At 46.9% G+C, this 19,927-nt stretch overlaps 1 protein-coding gene across 5 annotated transcripts in view; it reads right to left on the bottom strand.

Annotated features, from left to right (window-relative positions):
- Window positions 1-1,996: 1,996 nt before the first annotated feature.
- The window catches only part of TUFT1 (tuftelin 1), a 44,938-nt gene continuing 27,007 nt past the window's right edge, over window positions 1,997-19,927 (bottom strand). For 3 of the 5 annotated variants that reach the window (XM_022564214.3, XM_022564211.3, XM_089915476.1), the window contains 10 exons: window positions 19,796-19,882; window positions 18,775-18,864; window positions 16,825-16,890; window positions 13,665-13,778; window positions 9,550-9,678; window positions 8,873-8,967; window positions 6,125-6,230; window positions 5,154-5,237; window positions 4,153-4,253; window positions 1,997-3,566 (listed from right to left, as the gene is read on the bottom strand). In XM_022564214.3, the coding sequence (XP_022419922.2) occupies window positions 3,503-3,566; window positions 4,153-4,253; window positions 5,154-5,237; window positions 6,125-6,230; window positions 8,873-8,967; window positions 9,550-9,678; window positions 13,665-13,778; window positions 16,825-16,890; window positions 18,775-18,864; window positions 19,796-19,882 (936 nt within the window). In that variant the 3' untranslated portion in view covers window positions 1,997-3,502. The remainder of the gene's footprint in view (window positions 3,567-4,152; window positions 4,254-5,153; window positions 5,238-6,124; window positions 6,231-8,872; window positions 8,968-9,549; window positions 9,679-13,664; window positions 13,779-16,824; window positions 16,891-18,774; window positions 18,865-19,795; window positions 19,883-19,927) is intronic. The other 2 variants (XM_022564212.3, XM_089915473.1) reach the window with 2 other exon arrangements.

The following is a 19,927-nucleotide window of genomic DNA, read 5'->3' on the forward strand; positions in this document are numbered from 1 at the left end:
GTAAAATGGATGGCTAGTGGGAAGCTGCTGCAGAGCACAGGGAGATCAGCTCGATGCTTTGTGAAAACCTAGAGGGTGGGATAGGGAGGGTGGGAGGGAGACACAAGAGGGAGGGGATAGGGAGATATATGTATACCTATAGCTGATTCGCTTTGTTGTACAGCAGAAACTAACACACCATTGTAAAGCAATTATACTCCAATAAAGATATTTTTTCAAAAAAGTAAAATAAAATTAAAAACTGAAAAAAAAAAGAGGTCCAATGTACCATTTGGTTGAAATACCATGTCCCTGTCAGGATTTTTTCTACTCAGGGAGGGGACAAATGAAGAGGTGGGAGGACAGAGGCAAGGAGTGCTTCTGCAAGCTTCTCCCATGTTGGAGTGATGCTCCAGGTTTATAGCAGCCTGCTGATGACGGCTGCGTGTCCGGGCAGCTCTCAACACCCAGCTCAAATAAACAGGCCGTCATGGCAAAGGTCCCAGGGAGCCAGACTCAATCTTCCCTCTGCAACATATTCAAGGAGCACAGAGGAGTTGGCTTACAAATGACATAACGCAGGCAATAAACAGGCCGCTGAAGTCAGGAGCAGCTTCTCACCACGCCCTTTCTCAGGCCCTGGGCTCTGCTTCATTCTCCTCCAGTCCCCATTCTCCATCTCTAATGGAAAAGTTGCCAGGATATAAACTACCTTTCCCTCAGCTACTTTTTCTTCCCATAGACCCTTCTTAGCCCCTGTTCCTTTCAGCAGTGGTACAACTAAACTCGGGGAAATATACACCAGGGGCACTTTTTGGTCCCAGGAATCTCTTAGAGCTCTAGTTCTTTTTTTTTTTTTCGGCCGTGCCATGTGGCTTGTGGGCTCTTAGTTCCCTGACCAGGGATCAAACCCGGGCCTGAGGCAGTGAAAGCGCAGAGTCCTAACCACTGGACCGCCAGGGAACTGCCATTAGAGCTCTAGTTCTAATCTCCAGAACGTTTCCAGACCACCACATTATCTCCAGATGGAAGCTCTGCTCATCCAACCACGTCCTTGAGACCCAGCCCAGAGCCTCCCTCTCCTGTGCGGTGGCTCACTCGCTCCTGTCTCCTTCCAGCCACGCAAGCCAGTCGCCTTGGCACCTCAGGTAACCGCACCCTGCTTCCACCCTCTTAATATTCGGAGAACAAGCACAGTCTAGATACACCCAGGCCAAGCAAGACTTCCAGAGAAGGAAGAGAACCCAGGCTGTCAGAAGACAAACCCAGGTCTGGAATGGAAGGAGGTATCCAGTGCATCCTGAAGCCTGGATGTGAATTAGCTGAGAAGCAGACAGGGGAAGAAAAGTCACAAGAGAAAAATTTACATTCTTTTGATTGAAGGAGAAAGGGGACTAGAGAGGAAATGCAGCCAGGGATGACAGGGGTTCCATTTCTAGTTTCTTTGGTACAGGGAAGATTCGTGTAAATTTAGCTATGTCCCCGTTGGGCCCTGCAGTCAACTACATTTTTTGGCAGAAAGAAAAAGATGATCAGTGGATTAATTGAATGATGCCTAGAGATAGCCAAAAACTAAAGCCTCAAACAGCTGCAGTCAGCATTTCCAGAGTACTTTTCATTTCTGCGAAGCACATGGAGTTAGTCATCTCCCTCCAGTGCTGATTGGTAAATCTCTAAGTAATCACAGGACCTCTGTCTGTCAGCAGATCTTTTCCAACTGAGGAAGACACTCAGTGGCCAACCTTAGGGATCCCACAAGGCCACCACCCCAGACAGGGTCAGAGCTCAAGTTAGAGGCTACCTCCTGCAATGCGGACTGCTAGACTATGGAGCTGAGCTGTTTAACAGAGACATGCTAACTCCTCTGAATGCCACAAAGTCCCCACATCATCGTGTTGGGGATGTCACCATACCTCCCAGATGTGGACAGCAGGGTGCCCACCTGCAAGAGGCACTAAAATTATGCTCTTTCATCCTCCCTGAAAAGTGAAAAGAAACCAGGCCAGGACCTCAAAGAGACACATTAACATAATTTATTAAATTCACCCCACAAAGAACATCCCACAGGAAAGAATATCAGAACTGGAAGGGCTCATGGAGATTATCTGGTCCAGCCCCCTCGTTTCACAAATGGGAATGGCGAGAAGAACACCAGAACACCAGAACACGATGGACAAAGCCAGCATGGGAGCTCAGCCCTGATGCACAGAAACCACAGACTTAAGGCTTCTGGTTTTGAGCCAAGTAGAACTTAAAGATTTAATGTTTATTTTTCATTTTTCTGTGTCCTATGGTACCACATTCTGATGCTTATCTCCTCCTTAAGGCTGCAGGAAGAGCCCTAAAGAAACTCGATGAGTGACAGGTTCACTCAGAGCCAGGGTAACAAACTCACTGTGGAGCAGAGGGGTGCAGAGGGGTTAAGGGAAGAATTCAATCCCTCCTGATTGCTCTCTTCCCCCAAACAACAGACACTCAGACCCAGATGCTTCAGGGCGAATATATCAATACTTGCCTTCCTGAGGTTTGGAGGAGGAAGGGAAAAGCAGCAGGAAAGAGAGAAAAAGACTATGACATCATTCTGAAATCGACAAGTCCACTGGGAACACTCTTTTCCCTCTGTCAGAGCAAATCCAAACACCGCAAGAGAAGGCTGCAGAACTCTGAACTCTTGGTATTTAATCAGTTGTAAGCAAAAACACCAATAACTTAGCAAAATAAATACCATGAGAGTTTCTTCGCTGAGACTGATGTAACCCAGTGAAAACAGTTTTTAGGCTCTGAGTCGAGAAGAATGAGGTGTATCTTGCTCCGCAACTTAGGGGGAAACCCTAAGAGATTCTGGGAGTCCTCACAGCAGACAGAAGTCGCCCGTAACTGTCCGTGGCCTCACAGAACCTTTCTGCTGCTATGAGCTACTCCCTGAAGGACATTCCCCCTCCCCAAAAGACAAGGCTGTCCAGTCAAAGTTGAGGTTCACAGGCCATGACAGGTAGCCCCATTGTCTGTCTGCAGGAGGCCCGGGTCAGCATGGGCTGATGGTGGAGCAATTAGAAAAACAAACAGTTTGTTGCTAAGAACTGAGCTGTGTTTAAGGAAGGAACTTCATGCCCCGGGGCCACTCTCCAATCACTGCTGACATCTGTGCCTCCAGCTTCTAGGGCTGAGGTAGATCTTGTCACCTCTCCTGACCTGCGAAGGGCCTGGCTTCTGGGGAAGAATAACCGGCCCGGGTTACAAACTCCAGTCTACAACAGAAGGGAGGCTCTGCTACAGAGAAAATTAGTAACTATGGGAATAAGGCTACTGCCCTGGGTCCTGTAGGCAGGATATCGCCGGCCTCCAGAGGCTGCAGTGTCCAGAGGGGGAGCTCATCCCCTGTCCGCCCAGCGTAGAGGATGGGCGTTCGGAACCATGAAGGGAGCAGTCGGGAAGTCAAAGTCAGGGTCGGCAGCCTCCAGGGGTGGTGGGCTGCTCCTCAGGCCAGAGGCACCAGCAACAGCAGCATCTTGTCTCCTTCAGCTCATGTTTCCACCACTCGGATGAGAGGCATGGGCTTTGGGCTGGGGGGCTTGGTGATCCTAACGCTGAAAAGAAAGTCGGAAACGCTGAGTGCCCTGTTGTTGCCCACCCTTCACAGAGCCGCCCCTCCAGTTTGCCTCTGGATTCTATCCTGCAGGGCCCGCTGATCTCGGTTCTCATGCCTTGAAATAGTAATTGTCAGTGCTAAGAGGTTAGGGGACTGGTACTTTTGTCTGGTGGCAGGGGTGGGGAAAAGAGAAGGTGCAGCTGAACACCTTAGGAGTCGGTATGGCTGTGATTCTTGATTTTTTTTTCAGTCTTGGACCTTTTAGTGAATCTCTTGGAAACCAAAGGCCCTCTCCCTGGAAATATGCCCTTACTATACATTCACAATTTTTGCATACGACTTTAGGGGCTTCAGACGCCTCTAGCACTGTTCATGGGCCTCTTTGGGGTTCTGGTATCAGGCTCTACTCTAAGCTGGTTAGAAAGTGGTTCAGGTGGAGAATGGGTCAGATTCGAGACCGAGAGAATGAAGCTGGATTTAGAAGAGCCTCATCCTGGCCTTGGCACTAAAGGTCTCCTTCCCACGGCTCTGTCCCTCTTTCCTTCACTTCCTACCTGGGGCCCACTCCATTCATGCCCACTCACCTGCCCAGGTTCTCAGTCTTGGTCCGGTTCTGGGTGCTGAAGTTGCCATGGGTGATCTGTTTCTCTATCAGGTGTTCCATCCGGTCGTGCATCTCTAAATTCTGTAACACAAGTTATGAGATTAGAATTGGGCTTCCTCTGGTTTGCCCCGTGCCACATTTAACCAGCTCATTCTGGTCTCCACCTCTGTGCGCTGCTGTCACCCCAACCCCTACCGTGTGTGCCACCAGGATGCCCTCTCCCTCCAGTACTTACTTGCTCCAGCCTCCTTCCCTGAAGGCGCGTTCTCTCAATAACTGTGCAGCACTGATCCTCTCCTGTAAATCCTCTCTATACATTTCCTGCATATAATTTCCTATAGTCTGCTGAGATATTTACTTATGTTTGTCCATATGCTTTTCTATAAAGTATTCTTAGGTATTTTTTAAATGTATTTTATCTATAAATCTAGACTGCAATCTCCCTGGAGATAAACAACCCTGTCTCCCATTTCTTTTTATCTCCCCCACTAGCTGGGACCCTTACACAATGGCTGCAAAGCAATCTCAGGTAGTCAGTCAATGGACAGGAGGGGCCCTGAGGTATGGTAGAAATCAGACCAAGAACTCATTAGCTAATGGAGCCCATCGCCTTAGCCAAGGAGAAGACTCCACCCGTAGAATGCATCCTCCTTCAAAGCTCAGCTCCACTGTCAGCTCCTCTGCCAAGCCCATATAGTCAGAATGAAGGGCCGACCTTCATGCTGCTATGTGGCACAGGGCTTGCACCATGAGGATATATCCTTTCAGAGTGGCGACAGGTCTTACCATTGTTTGCAACTCCCTGAAGAGTCTTAGAAAATGTTCACTCAGCAGAACTGAAGATCATCCAACCACCCCAGCTACTCACTTCCGAGCAGCAGCTAGACAGGATCGAGACCCCCTCCAGAATCTCCCCCTCCCTACGTCCAGTTTTTTCCTTCAAGAGTCTGCTCCCTTCCCAGGGCTGCCCAGAACACACACCTCGGCTTCCAGGTAGGCAATCTTCTCCTTGAGCTCCTGGATGGCAGTGTCCTTTGACTGTATCACAGCTTTTGAATTCTGGAGCTGCAAAGATATGGCAGACACTGGAGCTTGTTCTGAAATGACTCATTACATACTCATTGCACTTCGCCCCGGCAGCGGAGCGCGATGAGTATGTAATGAGCCAGCAGAGACAAAGGGCAGAGTTTTGCACCTCTCACGTGGCTGGCTTAGCTTTTCTATAAAAGCCTTGTTTCAGTGAGTGTTAAACTCTTGATTACCCCAGGTGTGGGGGCAGGGGTTTGAGGGGAACACCACCCTGATAATCCAAAGTAATGGATGATTCAAAACCCCTTCCATTTGACTTTGGGAAATACAAATTATGTATTGGTTCAAGAGATATTTATTGAGTGCTTACCATATGACAGGCCCTGTTCTAGAGAATGGGCAACAGCAGTGAACAAGACAGAAAAATCCTAGCCCTCATGGAGCTGACATGCAGCAACTATGCCCTCCCAATAAGGGTATCTTAAATTCTCAAAACGATTCTACAAAATGGCATATTCTGAGTGTGCTACCCTAGCTCAGGCAAGGGAAGGCAGAAAATGTGCATGAGGTGCAAAGGCTAAAAATATACACACAGATAAGTGAGTTTACTGGGACTTAATTACTCATTTACCAGCACTCTTCAAAGTGTGGGAGAGAATAACCTTGTCCTTCTTCTCCCATGGGAACGCACAAGGCAAATAACCAAACAAGTAGGGGAAAGATGGGAGAAAAGCAAATCCCAATCACCCTAACCTAGCCATCGGTTGCCATAAATGTTTCATGGGACACTTAATGAATATAAGCCAAGATACCCAAGAGAATAAATCAATAAAGGTGTAGACTTGACAGGAAAACAGGGCTAGACAATGTGGAAACTTCCAGAGGGGGTAACCAAGAGCAGGGTAAGATCTAACCCTGCTTACCTGCTCTATCATTTGCCGGACTTTCCGCTGCTGGCTCTTAAGCATGTCATCCAAGTGGTGGATCTTCTGCCGCAACCCAGCCACTTCCTTTTCCAGGTTAGCAGCTCTGGGGATTAAGACCAGAAGGCTGAGGCAAGGGGGAAAGATGCTTTCTCCACCCAGTCACAGTAAGGGCCTTGGGCTCAGGGGCTTTCGATCAGGCATGATTCCCTCTGCCTGATTCCCCAGTGGTCTGCTGTAAGGAGGAGGTGGTGGGACACCTTAGAACAACACATCAGAAGCATCACTAGAGATCATCTAGTCCAAATAAGGGAACTGAGGCTCGGAAAGGTTAGAAAGGATAAGTCATTCTGGATAGTTCTACGGATAAAACTAGAGCCAACAGGTAGATGTTTCAAGGAAGGAGTTCTCATATTAACACAGGAAAGACTTTTTCAGTATTAAAGTTGTCAGAAAGTGGACTGCCTCGTGTGTAATGAACTCCTCCTTCCTGGAAAGATTCAAGTACAAGCTGGGATTATGATACCCTAGACCATCAAGCTTTGGCAGGGATTTTATATCAAGAGGGAGATAAGATTTGAGGACCCTTAAAGCCTCTTCACACAAGTCCATTTCTAAGTCTCCTGATTCCCAGCCACTGCTGCTTCCTTTGCCTCTTCTAAGCAAACTGGGCCAAGATCTCCAAAGGTCAGGCAGCTGGGGAGTCCAGGAGTTCAGAGCGCTGAAGAATTGCTGGTACCCATTACCCTCTGGGTCTGCCTGAGGAAACAGACAAGTGCCCACTGCTAGAAGATGGGCAGTGCTCGGCGTGGGGGGCAGGGCAATCTGAGCCTCCAAACTCATCCTTCCTAAGCTTCAAACATTCTAAGTTGTCACCCTCAGCTCTCCAGTGCCCTATTACTCAGTCTCCTTTTATTTAGAAAATCAGCATTTATGATGCATAGCTGTCATTTGCCATCCCCAAGTCTTGGTTTTGGATTATCTGGTCTTTTGTGTTTCTCCTGCTCCTTCCACTCAGTCTCCTGCCCATGAGCACCTCCACCATTGAGGAGGGAGTGCTGAGTAATTTAAAGCAATTCTGGGGCTTCCCTGGTGGCGCAGTGGTTAAGAATCCACCTGCCAATGCAGGGGACACGGGTTCGAGCCCTGGTCCAGGACGATCCCACATGCCATGGAGCAACTAAGCCTGTGCGCCACAACTACTGAGCCCGTGCACCACAACTACTGAGCCTGCACTCTAGAGCCCTTGAGCCACAACTACTGAGCCCCCGTGCCTCAACTAATGAAGCCCGTGCGCCTAGAGTCCATGCTCCGCAACAAGAGAAGCCACCACAATGAGAAGCCCGTGCGCCGCAATGAAGAGTAGCCCCCTCTCGCCGCAACTAGAGAAAGCCCGCGCACAGCAACGAAGACCCAATGCAGCCAAAAATAAATAAATAAATGTATACAAAAATTAAAAATTAAAAAAAAAAATCAAGCAATTCTGCTGTGAAGTCTGAAAGAAGGCTACAATAAGATGTCTGCATTTTTCATGCCAGGCAGGCCTAGATCAAGGATATCCCAAAGGAGAAAAAAGGACCCCCCAGAAGACTGAGGGGTCCAAGAAGGCAAGGACTGTGTCGGTTCATCTTGGAATTCCTTAGAAGGCCCTTCAGGTAATGTCTGTTGAACTTAGAAAGGTCCAACTTATACAATGAAGTCCAGATCAATATACTAATGTTAAATTTGATTTACTGGGACTTCCCTAGTGGTGCAGTGGTTAAGAATCCACGTGCCAATGCAGGGAACACAGGTTCGATCGCTGGTCCAGGAAGATCCCACATGCCGCAGAGCACCTAAGCCTGTGCACCACAACTACTGAGCCTGTGCTCTAGAGCCTGTGAGCCACAACTACTGAGCCCGCCCGCCATAACTGGAGACCATGCTCCGCCACAAGAGAAGCCACCGCAATGAGAAGCCCACGCACTGCAATGACGAGTAGGCCCCGCTCGCCGCAACTAGAGAAAGCCCACGTGCAGCAATGAAGACCCAATGCAGCCAAAAATAAATAAATTTATTTTAAAAAATTTGATTTACCATCTGAGATCTTCTATATTACTTGCCAACAGTGTAAAAAATTTCTAAATTTGTGAAGGTCCAAGAATGGCTCAATCTTTGCCCTGTAGGTTTCACTGGTCTGGGGCCTCTGATCCCCTCTGATCAGAGGGAATTCGCAAAATCCTCTAAGCCTGGAGTAGAAAGGATCTCAGAGATCCCCTAGATGCCACTGCTGACAGGTGGGTCTCAGTTTCTGAGATGGTTCAGATGAAAGAAGTTCAGTAGCTCTCCACGAAGCTGCTCATTTTATTTTCATCAGCACGACTTGTGAGGAAAGTATTCAATTTTACCCTCAGATAGTTTACAGTTGGTTTTTGTATGGGGGGGAGTAAGCTGTGGTGTAATAATACCACTTCCACATCCAGTATGACAACCAAGGAATGATGTGCCACAACGGCAGACACTTTACCAGCTCCTGCTTGACCCTGGCTCTAAAACTGTAGAAGCCCTTTCTTCAGGTTATTACTCCCTGGAAAATGAGCTCCTTGGAGATGGCAGCCTCCCCAACAGTATCTCCCTGGGCAGGGCCCCACACTGAGCAGACACATGGTGAGTCAGAGCTGGAAAATCTGACATCAGCACCAGCTTCCTCCCCAGGTCTGTGCCCTCCCTTCCCTGCACCCCAACCTCACAGTGAACCAGAGTCCTTACTTTTCTTGTTCTGCTTGGCAGTCAACCTTCTTGCTCCGAAGTTCCTCCAGAGCTGTCTCCCCTTCCCTGACCTTTGCCAGTAAGGCCTGATGCTCCTGGATGGGCCAAGGGGAAGAAAATCTAAGATGAGGAGATGGCGACAGTTCCTGTGTTTGGGGTGAGATGGGCGCTAGGGCTGGCAGTCAGCCCCTGCTGGGCCTGGGACAGCTGCCAAAGAGCAGCAGCCCAAGCTGGTTTGATGGGGCACTCTCCCCTGTCCGGGATAACCCTTCCCACCCCAGCACATAGAAACTTCTCAGCCTCACCCAGCTGCCCAGAGGGAGAGTCCAGCCCTGCATTATCCAGGCCCCCCTGCCAACTATGGCTACCAGTCCCAAAGAAACCAGGCTGAGTGGCTCCTGAAGAACCATCTTCAAAGGCCAAAGGGCAGCTATACAAGAACCCGCCTGAAATGGAAATGGGTTCAACTCTAGTTGTCAAGGGCTAAGTTAGACAGAGAAAGACCTTCCCATTCCTTAAGGGCTGAAAGGTCCTTGAAGATTTGCCAAAGGAAGCTATGAAATGTGATTTTCTGGAGCTACTCAGAGAAGGACAGTCCCTGCAACCACCTCAGTCAATCCCCAGGCGCCTTCCGGCCCAGGAGTCTGAATGCTGAAGAGCAAGAGTCCAACAGTTACCGTCTCCATTCCCAGAAAGCATCTCTGCAGCTCCCCGACTTCCGCCTCCTTCTGTTCCACTCTGTCCTCTGCTCTCTGAAGGGCCACCTGATTCTGTTCTGCTTCTCTCTGGTACCGACTGAGTGTGACCTGTGACACAGGATGGGGATGCGTTAAGCAGGCAGAGGGACAAACATGGATAAAAACCTTAGAAAAAAAAAACCCCGGAGGGGGACTGCCCTGGTGGTCCAGTGGCTAAGACTCCGTGTCCTCAATGCAGGGGGCCCGGGTTCGATCCCTGGTCAGGGAACTAGATCCCACATGCTGCAACTAAGCATTCATATGCCGCAGCTAAAGATCCCACACGCCACAGCTAAAAATCCCACACACCGCAACTAAGACCCAGCACAGCCAAATAAATAAATACATATTAAAAACAAAAAAACCAGGAATCTGGGTGCAGTGATGGGAGGAGGGAGGCAACCCTGATGAGCACACCGCTGTCTCCCACTCACTGTTCCAGGACCACTCGGGAGACTAGCAGATTAACTCCACTTGCAGGGTTAATTGTCACAGAGTTGATCAAGCTCTACTTTAGAGTGATACCTGGAACCCACAAGCACCTGTTTCCAGATGGATGACTTCGTCAACATCCCCACCAGCCCTCCAGTGCCACCCAAGCTTAACCCAGTGTTTCAGCTTTCCTCCTCGTGCAAACACAAAAAATCCAGGGGAGGAGATCGCCATGTCCTTCCTTCTGTCTCCCACTCTTCCTCGTCCTCACTCCCAGCGATACCGGAAAGGCCAAAATGGCACCCAGAAGGGCTACTAGCACCAGGAAGAATTCGCTCTTCGTCAAAGATGATAAGCCAATTTGGAAAGGAGAGAAGCAGAACTTGTAGTGAAAAGGTAAGAACTTGCCTCCTTTCCTCCCACGTGCATTTTGCCAACTCCAGTCATCCTTCAGGTCTCAGCTTAGACACCCCTTCTTCTAGGGAGCTCTGAGCTCGGGTGAGAAGCCCTTCCTTGTGTGCCCACAGAAGACACAGCCCTTCCCTCTTATAGCACTGAGCAGATTTTGCCCGGTCACTTGTGTGCACCCCCCAGGAGACCATCAATTTCATGACGGCGGAGACCTTGGGCACCGTTACCTTTCCAGAGCTCAGCACAACACCGAGCACACAGCCACTGCTCCATAACATCGTGAATGGAACTGACGGTCATCTAGTCCAACCCTCTCCTTTCACAACTAAAAATCAACTGACCTATTCAAGGTTACACAGCCAATGAATGACAGAACCCGGTTACTTCATCATCCATTTCCATGCTTCCCAGATACCCCATACTGACTCCCCAGTCAGTTACTAAAAAAGAATCCAAGTAGCCTCCGGAAAGCCTAACCAGACCTGGTAAAACAGAACACCAGCAACCAGTCTGTCTGGCGCCTCCCAAGTCAGAACCAAGGAGGAGAAAGCAAAGCACAGGATGATGTGTGATGGGATGTGTCCACGCTGCACACAGCTCTGTCCAGAGCAAACTCACAGCAAATCCCTCCTAACAGCCAGGAGCCAGTAGAACGGGAAACCATGAGGTTTTCCTCATGGTAATTGACAACCTTGCCCTTCCCACCCCGCATATTCAGAAAAGGAGACCAGAAAGTCTAATTCACCAGGAGAGACAGAGGAAAGCCTTCAAATGTCTCATATTAGCCTGGAACAGGCCAGCCCCATGGGCGGGAATGTAAAAATAAGGCCTCTCGGGCTTCCCTGGTGGCGCAGTGGTGAAGAGTCCACCTGCCGATGCAGGGGACGCGGGTTCGTGCCCCGGTCTGGGAAGATCCCACATGCCGCGGAGCGGCTGGGCCCGTGAGCCGTGGCCGCTGAGCCTGCGCGTCCGGAGCCTGTGCTCTGCAACGGGAGGGGCCACAACAGTGAGAGGCCTGCGTACCACAAAAAAAAAAAAAATAAGGTCTCTCATTTCTGTACACAAACATTGCACCCAGGTTGATGTGTGCTCGGAGTACAGCATTAACAGGCCACAGATGATCCTCACACCCAGCTGTAGGATCACAAAGGAAAACAACACAGTCCTCTGCCACATCAGTCCCATAGCTCCAGCCAGCTCTGCCCTAAGGGAACCTCTTAATCATAAGAGGGTGTGGTGACCTACCCCAACAGTGGGAGAAACCCAAGGAGCATCTCCTATCGTAGGTGGGTGCTGCATGCCTTGGGGTTAAAGGGCAGCCCCCTGTAAGAAGCCATGGGCGTGTGGTTAACAGCTGTCAGCGGTCTTCTAGCCTTGGGCTTTTACTCAGGACACTTTTGCTCAAGCTTTGAAACCCAGGGCCAGCAGAGCCCCCCGTATGCTGCCAAAACCAACCAGTACTTCACAGTGTCTCTCAATGTACAAATTTCTTTCTAAAATTCACAGTCTGGTCAGTGCTACAGCCTCGGCCTCCCCTTCCTCCTGTTCTACTCCAATAAGGTAAGGAACAGCTGGTCATTGAACCAATTCATTGTCAACCAAATTATACAAATTGTGGAATCTGAAATAGATACAACAAACTCCTTTACTGCACAGCTACTCTGTTCTGAGACAAACTAATCTTAGTATTACCCTAAGCCCAAATTATTTAGGATAAGAAAACCCACGTGTTAAATTGATCACTAAGAAAAATATAGGATATTTTTTATTTCTAAAACCCTTTTGAATAATAAATATACTTACATATATTACCTCACTCAATCCATACATCAAACCTGTGAGGTATATTTCATGACCCCTTTTTACAAAAGTTGAAACTGATGGTTAGGGAGGTACTACTCACTCAGGTAAGACTTCGACTACTCTTGAGGCAGTTGATCACTCTCACTGCCCTTCGTCCTCACCCTCAATACACCTCTCAAAATTCCCTCTCTTAGGGAATTCCCTGGCGGTCCAGTGGTTAGGACTCCACGCCTGCACTGCCGGGGGCCCGGGTTCGATCCCTGGTCAGGGAACTAAGGTCCTGCAAGCCGCATGGTGTGGCCTAAAAAAAAAATTCTCTCTCTTAGTCCATAAAACAGAAGAGTTCAGGCTGGGATTCCTCTTTCCACCAGACCCTGGCAAGCCTGGGCAGGGCAGAATCCTATGATTACATATTTCTGATCTAAAAAGTACTTTACGTGTGGGTGAACAATACCAGATAACAGAAGGTTACTCTCACACAGAGCAGCTAGGAAAACTGCTCTGTTTGCCCAGTGCACCTCATCTTATACCCAAAGAATTGTCTGGAAAGCATGGAAGACATCACATACTTTTAATAGTGGGGGGCTTTCTCTATATAGAGATTTTTATATATTTTTTAATCTTCTACAATAACCTAGTATTACTTTTATAACAATAATTGAGATACTCACTCAAGATCACAGAGCTCTGGGCAGGAGTAGGGATAAATTGGGAATTTGGGATTAACCGATACTACTACTATATATACTGTAGATAAACAGCACGGACCTACTGTATAGCCCAGGGAACTATATTCAATACCTTGAAATAACCTATAATGGAAAAGAATCTGAAAAAGAATATATATATATGTGTGTATATATATATATGTGTATATAACTGAATCACTTTGCTGTACACCTAAAATCAACTATACTTCAATTTCAAAAAAAAGATCACAGAGCTCTGTGTTGTAAAGCCAAGTCTTGATCTAAAGTCCCCTGACTCCATTGGCACAGTTCTTCCTAAGACCACACCAATTCATCCACTCATCCTGTCCACACTTAAGAGGCACCCACCTGATGCCAAGTGTTGTCCCAGACACTGGGGATGCAGTGGTGAACCTGACAGCAACAATCCTTGCCTGCATGGTGCCTAGAGCCCAGCAGTCCTTATAGAAAGGACTTCTGAAGTACCTGCTCTCCCAGACCAGCATCACCACTCTGCTCCAGTAGAGCAGAGACTCAAGAGTTAGCCTTAGACAACAAAAACTATAGATATCCAGGAAAGGGCAAAGCAGACAGGAAGTGCTCCAGGCCGCAGAGCCTAGCCTTTCCAGTCGATGGCACTCCAGCCAGGAAGACTTCATCTGCACCTGTATCCAGTGGCCCAGCCCTTAGGGCACCTTCTCCCCAGATCCCAAATCTCACCTCAAAATCTACACGGTCTGACTGGTGCTGCCGCTCAGCCTCCTGCAGCTTGACAAGCAAGTCCTGCACGGTCCTCCTCAAGCTCTCGACATCTTCATCTATATAGGTGTCCACCTGCAGCCAGAGGAGGGAAGGGAAGGTGAAGTTACTATGTTTGTGACTTGGTAAGACAAGGTCCTCCCGACAACGCACACTTGTTTGGACCATCTTGCTCAGACCACCCTCACAAAAGAATTCACATCGCACAAGGGGAGAGTTAGTCAGTCATAGGCACCAAGGAGTTCTGAGTTATTCATATGAAAACACTCTCATACCTTCAAGAACTCAACTAGTTTCCAACCACCTGATTATTTTAGGACACACGGTAGTAATCTTTCTACATGTATCAACTGGTTAATGAACAGGTATGTTTATGCCGTTCTCATGTGTCTGTCCTGCTTCCATCAGACTAGAGCTCTCTGAGAGCAGCGACCATGTTTCGCTTTGGACTACAGTTCCCCAAGGGCAGGGACTGTGCCACATTCATCATGAGGGGCATGTCCCAAAGGCACATCTTTTGTGGTTCTCTGCACTTAGCACAGAGATCAGCAGATAAAGGGTTACTGACAGATGGGCAGCTTAAGGCAAAAGCACCCAATAAGTTCAGGAATCTGATTTGATGGAGGAAAAGGTGTCTCACTGAGGTTACTGTGAGCCTCTCCCCCAGGCACACCCAAACTGGCATGTATGCTCTCGCCTCCATCTCTGCTGCACTTCAGTTACCAGCTCCCTTGAGTCTGACAGAAAAGTCCCTCCCGGTCTTGCACAGCGGGAAATAGCAGCACCTTCAAACCAGAGCACAGAGCTCAGCTGGAAGGAGGGGACAGGGTCCCTGGGTGGCTGTGTTATCACTGAGTCCTGTGGGCCTTGTTTCTCTTCTGGGAAGCAGGGAAAAGACTCCTTACCACGCCCTGCCTTATAGCCTGCCTTAAAACTAAGATAATATCCGGTAGGGCTTGGAGCCTGTGAGAAGAAAGGCTGAACAGATAGTGCCAGGTGTTATTATAACTTGTTGCCAACAGCATATTTGCCAAATATGGTGATTCGGGGAAGGGAAACATCCAAACTGCACATCTAAACTAAGTGGCTAGAATCACAACATTCCAAATCCAGCCATCAGTAAGTTATCTGGTCAGTTCCCCTATGTCTGCGCCTATGCTGCTGGGCAGGTGAGAACGTTTGAAAAGGCTCCTCCTGGAGCACAACTGTTATGTGTTTATTTCAAATGGCATTCTCATAAGACTCTGATGACAAGGAAAAATTTAATGATACGGTATGAAGAGAAAAAAAGGGAGTTATAAAACTTTACATGCAGGAGCTAGAGACAACAAACCAGATTTTAACACAGCAACACAGATAGAGCCTAAAAACATGGTGTTGGATAAAAAAAGGAAAAAACAGAAATACAGCACAAGTCCATTATGAAAATTAAAAACGGGCTTCCCTGGTGGTGGAGTGGTTAAGAATCTGCCTGCCAATGCAGGGGACACGGGTTCAATCCCTGGCCCGTAAAGATCCCACATGCCACGGAGCAACTAAGCCCGTGCGCCACAACTACTGAGCCTGCGTGCCACAACTACTAAGCCCGCGTGCCTAGAGCCTGTGCTCCACAACAAGAGAAGCCACCGCAATGAGAAGCCCGTGCACTGCAACGAAGAGTAGCCCCTGCTCGTCGCAACTAGAGAAAGCCCACACGCAGCAACGAAGACCCAACACAGCCAAAAATAAAAACAAATTAATTAATTAATTAAAAAAATCATATTTTATAGGCATATTTAAATCATATATTGAATATGTTAGAGTGAGTACCTTTTGGTGGGGGAGACAAAAAAAAAAAAAAGTGAAAGCAGTGAGAGGTCTTTATGGGACCAATGATGATAATGAGCCCTGAACTGATGGGAAGGTCTGATTCAGCTCTGCACTTGAGAGTCAAACAAACCTAATCCAAAAATATACCTGCCCAAGCAAAGAAACAAATGCAACGAAATGCTATATACAGTCTAATCTCAATATCATAAATATATATTTGCACTGAAGGAAAAACAAAGGAAATTTCACCAAACTCGTTTTTCTCTGGGTAGATTACAATTGATATTTTTTTCTTCTTTCAACTTTTCTGTGTTTCTGAATTTCCCTAATTTTCTACAATATGTGTGTCTTAAATTATTATGTAATCACAAAATATATAATAATAAATGTCATTTAAAAAAAAGTACAGCCATGTTTGTCAATTATACTTCAATAAAGTTGGGGCGGGGAAAGAAAGTACAGCTACGGAAGGAAATACTTTGTCATTCAAGAGAATGAGATAGATTTACACATACAAATATGGAAAGAAGGCTATATATACTTTTCAGCTTAAAAAAATAAAAAAGCAAGCAAGAAATAATGTATTTATCACAACTGGAATTGTGAAAAGTATGTGCATATTATATACAGACATTTGTCCATGTATGTATATATGGTGCATGTGTATATATTAGTGTATACACACAGATACATAAGGCTTTTAAATATGGTTGTCTGTGTATAGAAAAATACTCTAGAACTTTAGACTAGAATATTAGAACTAATAGGCTAAATATTAGAATCACATGAAGAGCTTTTAAAAGTCCTGATGCGTAGGCCACACTTCAGACCAGTTAAATTACAGTCTCTAGGGATGGCACACGGATATTGCATCCTTTAAAGCTCCCAAGGCCATCCTAATGGGCAATGAAGGCCGAGAAGCACTGCTCTAAAAGGACCCACCCACGGGAATTCCTTGGCGGTCCAGTTAGGACTCTGCGCTTTCGCTGCCAAGGGTGTGGGTTCGATCCCTGGTCAGGGAACTAAGACCCCACAAGCCATGCAGCAAGGCCAAAAAAATAAAAATTAAATAAATAAATACATAAAAGGACCCACCCACTTCAATCTGTTAACCTTGAATACTTTCAAGGAGTGGGATTGGGGAAGGAAAATTTCCGCTTTATATATTTCTCCTTTGTTTGAATTTTTACAGCAAGTAAATATTACTCTCATATTTCGTGAGAGAGAGAAAGCAATACACAAAAGGATCAGGAAGGATTATTTCCTGCCTCTTGGCCAAGCAGTAGTTACCACTATTTTCCCTGTTACCTACCTCGGGTGGGCTGCTATGTGGGGTCAGGGGACCTTGACTAAAGCCATTTGGCTTTTCTAGCACCACCTATTCAAAGAAAAATAAAATTGGTAGTGAAAACAGTCCCAAGCAATCAACTTTGAAACATTCTTCTCCTTGTTTTTTTTTTAATTGAAGTATAACTGATTTACAATCTTGTGTTAGTTTCAGGTGTACAGCAAAGTGACTCAGTTATACACATATATATCTATTCTTTTTCATATTCTTTTCCCTTATAGATTATTAAAAAATATTGATTATAGTTCCCTGTGTTATACAGTAGGTCCTTGTTGGTTATCTATTTTATATATAGTAGTGTGTATATTTTCATCCTAAACTCCCAAATTTATCCCTCCTCCCTGCTTTCCCCTTTGGTAACCATAGTTGGTTTTCTATGTCTGTGGGTCTATTTCTGTTTTGTATATAAGTTCATTCGTATCGGTTTTTTTAGTATCATATATTTTTCAAACTTTATTCTTCTAAGAGTTCAAATCTTAGATAGAAAGAAAGAGGAGAGAGAGAGAGAGAGAGAAGGGGGGAGGAAGAGGAAGAAGAAAAAGGAAGGAAGGAAGGAAGGAAGGAAGAAAAGAAAAGAAAAAAAGACATCTAGTGCTCTGTGGGAAAATGGAGAAAAGAGGGAGTGGAGAAACATGTGCAGCCTTGAGGGGGAATACTCTATCTAGCCTTGTTGGGAGGAGGAAAGAAACCCCAGGCTAAAACCTTTCAGCAGACTGGAAAATGTGCAGGCACATTCCTCGCAGCCCAGGAAATACAAGCTGCGGTCTGCCATAAACAAAGAGTTTCCTTTGCCCCTCGGGGATCCTGACAAGGTCTGACACAACATAAATCAAAAGGGGAAGAGGCATTTGCTGCTGTTCTTTCCAACCCAAAGCCTGATTAGTCATCATACGACTGCCGTTTTGTGTAAACAAGGTGCCTGGACCTCCGGGCTCTGAACACATTAGGTTCTTCAGTCACTAGGCAAAGCAACTCCCACCAGCCAGATGTGAGCTCAGGCAGTGAAAGTCTTACCTCCAGCCAAAGCAAAATGAATTAGGGAGAATCCACCACACAAGCCTAGCACATGCCCAAGACGAAGGGTAATTTTGCTGGCACTAGCTGCTAGGTCACTCTTCCCCTTAGGAGAACGAGGGCAGGATCTACTGGAGAAGGACCACCGCAACCAAACCAAAAGCAAATGAAGGAGACACAGCTTGGAATCTAAGGGAAGATGAGGGTGAAGTCATGGAAGAGATAGTTCTGCTCTCCTGGGGACATTTCTATCCTCAAATTTTTGAAGAACTGAAAAACAGGATCCCAGGATCATCCACCCCAAGAGGGATTCTCCAATCAGTTTGGTCTAACAAACATTTACTGATGACCTTGTGCATCCCAGACCCTGGGCTGAGGTGTGGGGACACAGAGGCGAGGGTCAGTGCGTGAACCCTAACCTGGAGGAGCTTCCTGTCCCAGGGTAGAGATAGCTATAGACACAGACAGTAATAATAGACAAGGACCAAGACTTCCACTTTACACCACAAGCATCACCAAATTAAGCAAGATCAGCTTATGAGAAGTTTGGATTTATAGGTTAATTGCCTCTTTATAGGACTTTGTATTACAAGAAGATTGATCACAGAATCCTTATATATAAGATGGCCTGCCATTAACTTAATAATTTTATTGATATAAATTCAATTTTTGCACATGTTTTAGGAACAGCTGTGCTTGTATGTAGGCCGATTAGTGTGAATACAAGTGTCCATCTGCTGGAGAGCCCTAACAATGTTGTGAGTGCTCAGAGAAGCCAGCATCACTTGTATTCTCGCCTTTCCTGGCAGCGGCATTAGATTCGGCACCCACCGGGTGACTGGTAAATGGTACAACCCCACCTCCTCAGTGGGGACCCAACCATGGACCATTTCCTATTACCTGTATCTCCTGTTGATGGACAGAATCTCCTGGATTTCTGTCGAGCTTCCTACTTATATCCTCCCGGAGCTTCTGCAGGCAGTTCCTGGCCTGGGAGGAGAGGGCAAGAGGCTTTAGCTTTGGGAAAGAGAGCACACCAACTCACCCACCTTTGTGCCTATCCACAACCCATACTCCTATGAGTCAGGTACTGTTCTAAGTACTGGCTGGGAAAGGAGAGATTCTAGTCAAGTGGGGCTGCAACGCGGTCCCTCCTATACAAGCAACAAGATAATAAAAACCGTGCCCTGGTGTATCTAACATTTTAGTTGTGGAGACACACAACCCAAAAGACAAATAAGTAAAACATGTAATATGTCATGGTGACAAGTGCCAAGGAGAAACATGAGCCAGAGTGAGGGTTAAGAAAAGTGGGGAGGGGACTTCCCCGGTGGTCCAGTGGTCCAGTGGTAAAGAATCCGCCTTCCAATGCAGGGGACACAGGTTTGATCCCTTGTTGGGGAACTAGGATCCCACATGCGCCTCAACTGGAGAGCCTGCGTGGTGCAAACTGCAGAGCCCACATGCTCTGGAGCCCACGCACCACAACTAGAGAAGAGAAAACCTGCATGCCACAACTAGAGAGAAGCCCACGCACCGCAACAAAAGATCCCGCGTGCCACAACGAGGGTCCCGTGTGTCACAACTAAGACCCTACACAGCCAAAAAAATAAACAAAAGATAAATAAATAAATATGTTAAAAAAAAAAGAAAAGTAAGGAAGCAAGGCTGGCAACTTTAGGTAGGATGACTGGGGGGACAGTGCTAGGTGCATGGTGCTTAATAAGTATTTGTTGATTAATGGATTGGTTGATTAATGGAAGGGTCAGAAATGATATTTACACATGAGGGGGCATGGTGCTTTGGAGATACGAAGGGAGCAGAAGGGAGAAAATCAGAACCTACAAAAGAAGGGAGCCAAAAAAATGTGAGGTTCAGAGAAATGACCTAGGTCATTTCCACGAAGGGAAGGGGTGCCCACCTCCTGGATATACTGGACCTCACTCTTCAGCTGGTTAATATTCTTCTCATGGATCATCTTGTCTCCTGACTTCCCCTTCAAGTACACCTGAAATAAGGAAAACAACACTAATTAAGACACCTCCAATGGAAG

Source organism: Delphinapterus leucas, chromosome 1, assembly GCF_059928025.1.
Source record: "Delphinapterus leucas isolate spDelLeu-1000000601 "Yukka" chromosome 1, BTC_Dleu_Yukka2, whole genome shotgun sequence".
NCBI classification, from domain to species: domain Eukaryota; kingdom Metazoa; phylum Chordata; class Mammalia; order Artiodactyla; family Monodontidae; genus Delphinapterus; species Delphinapterus leucas.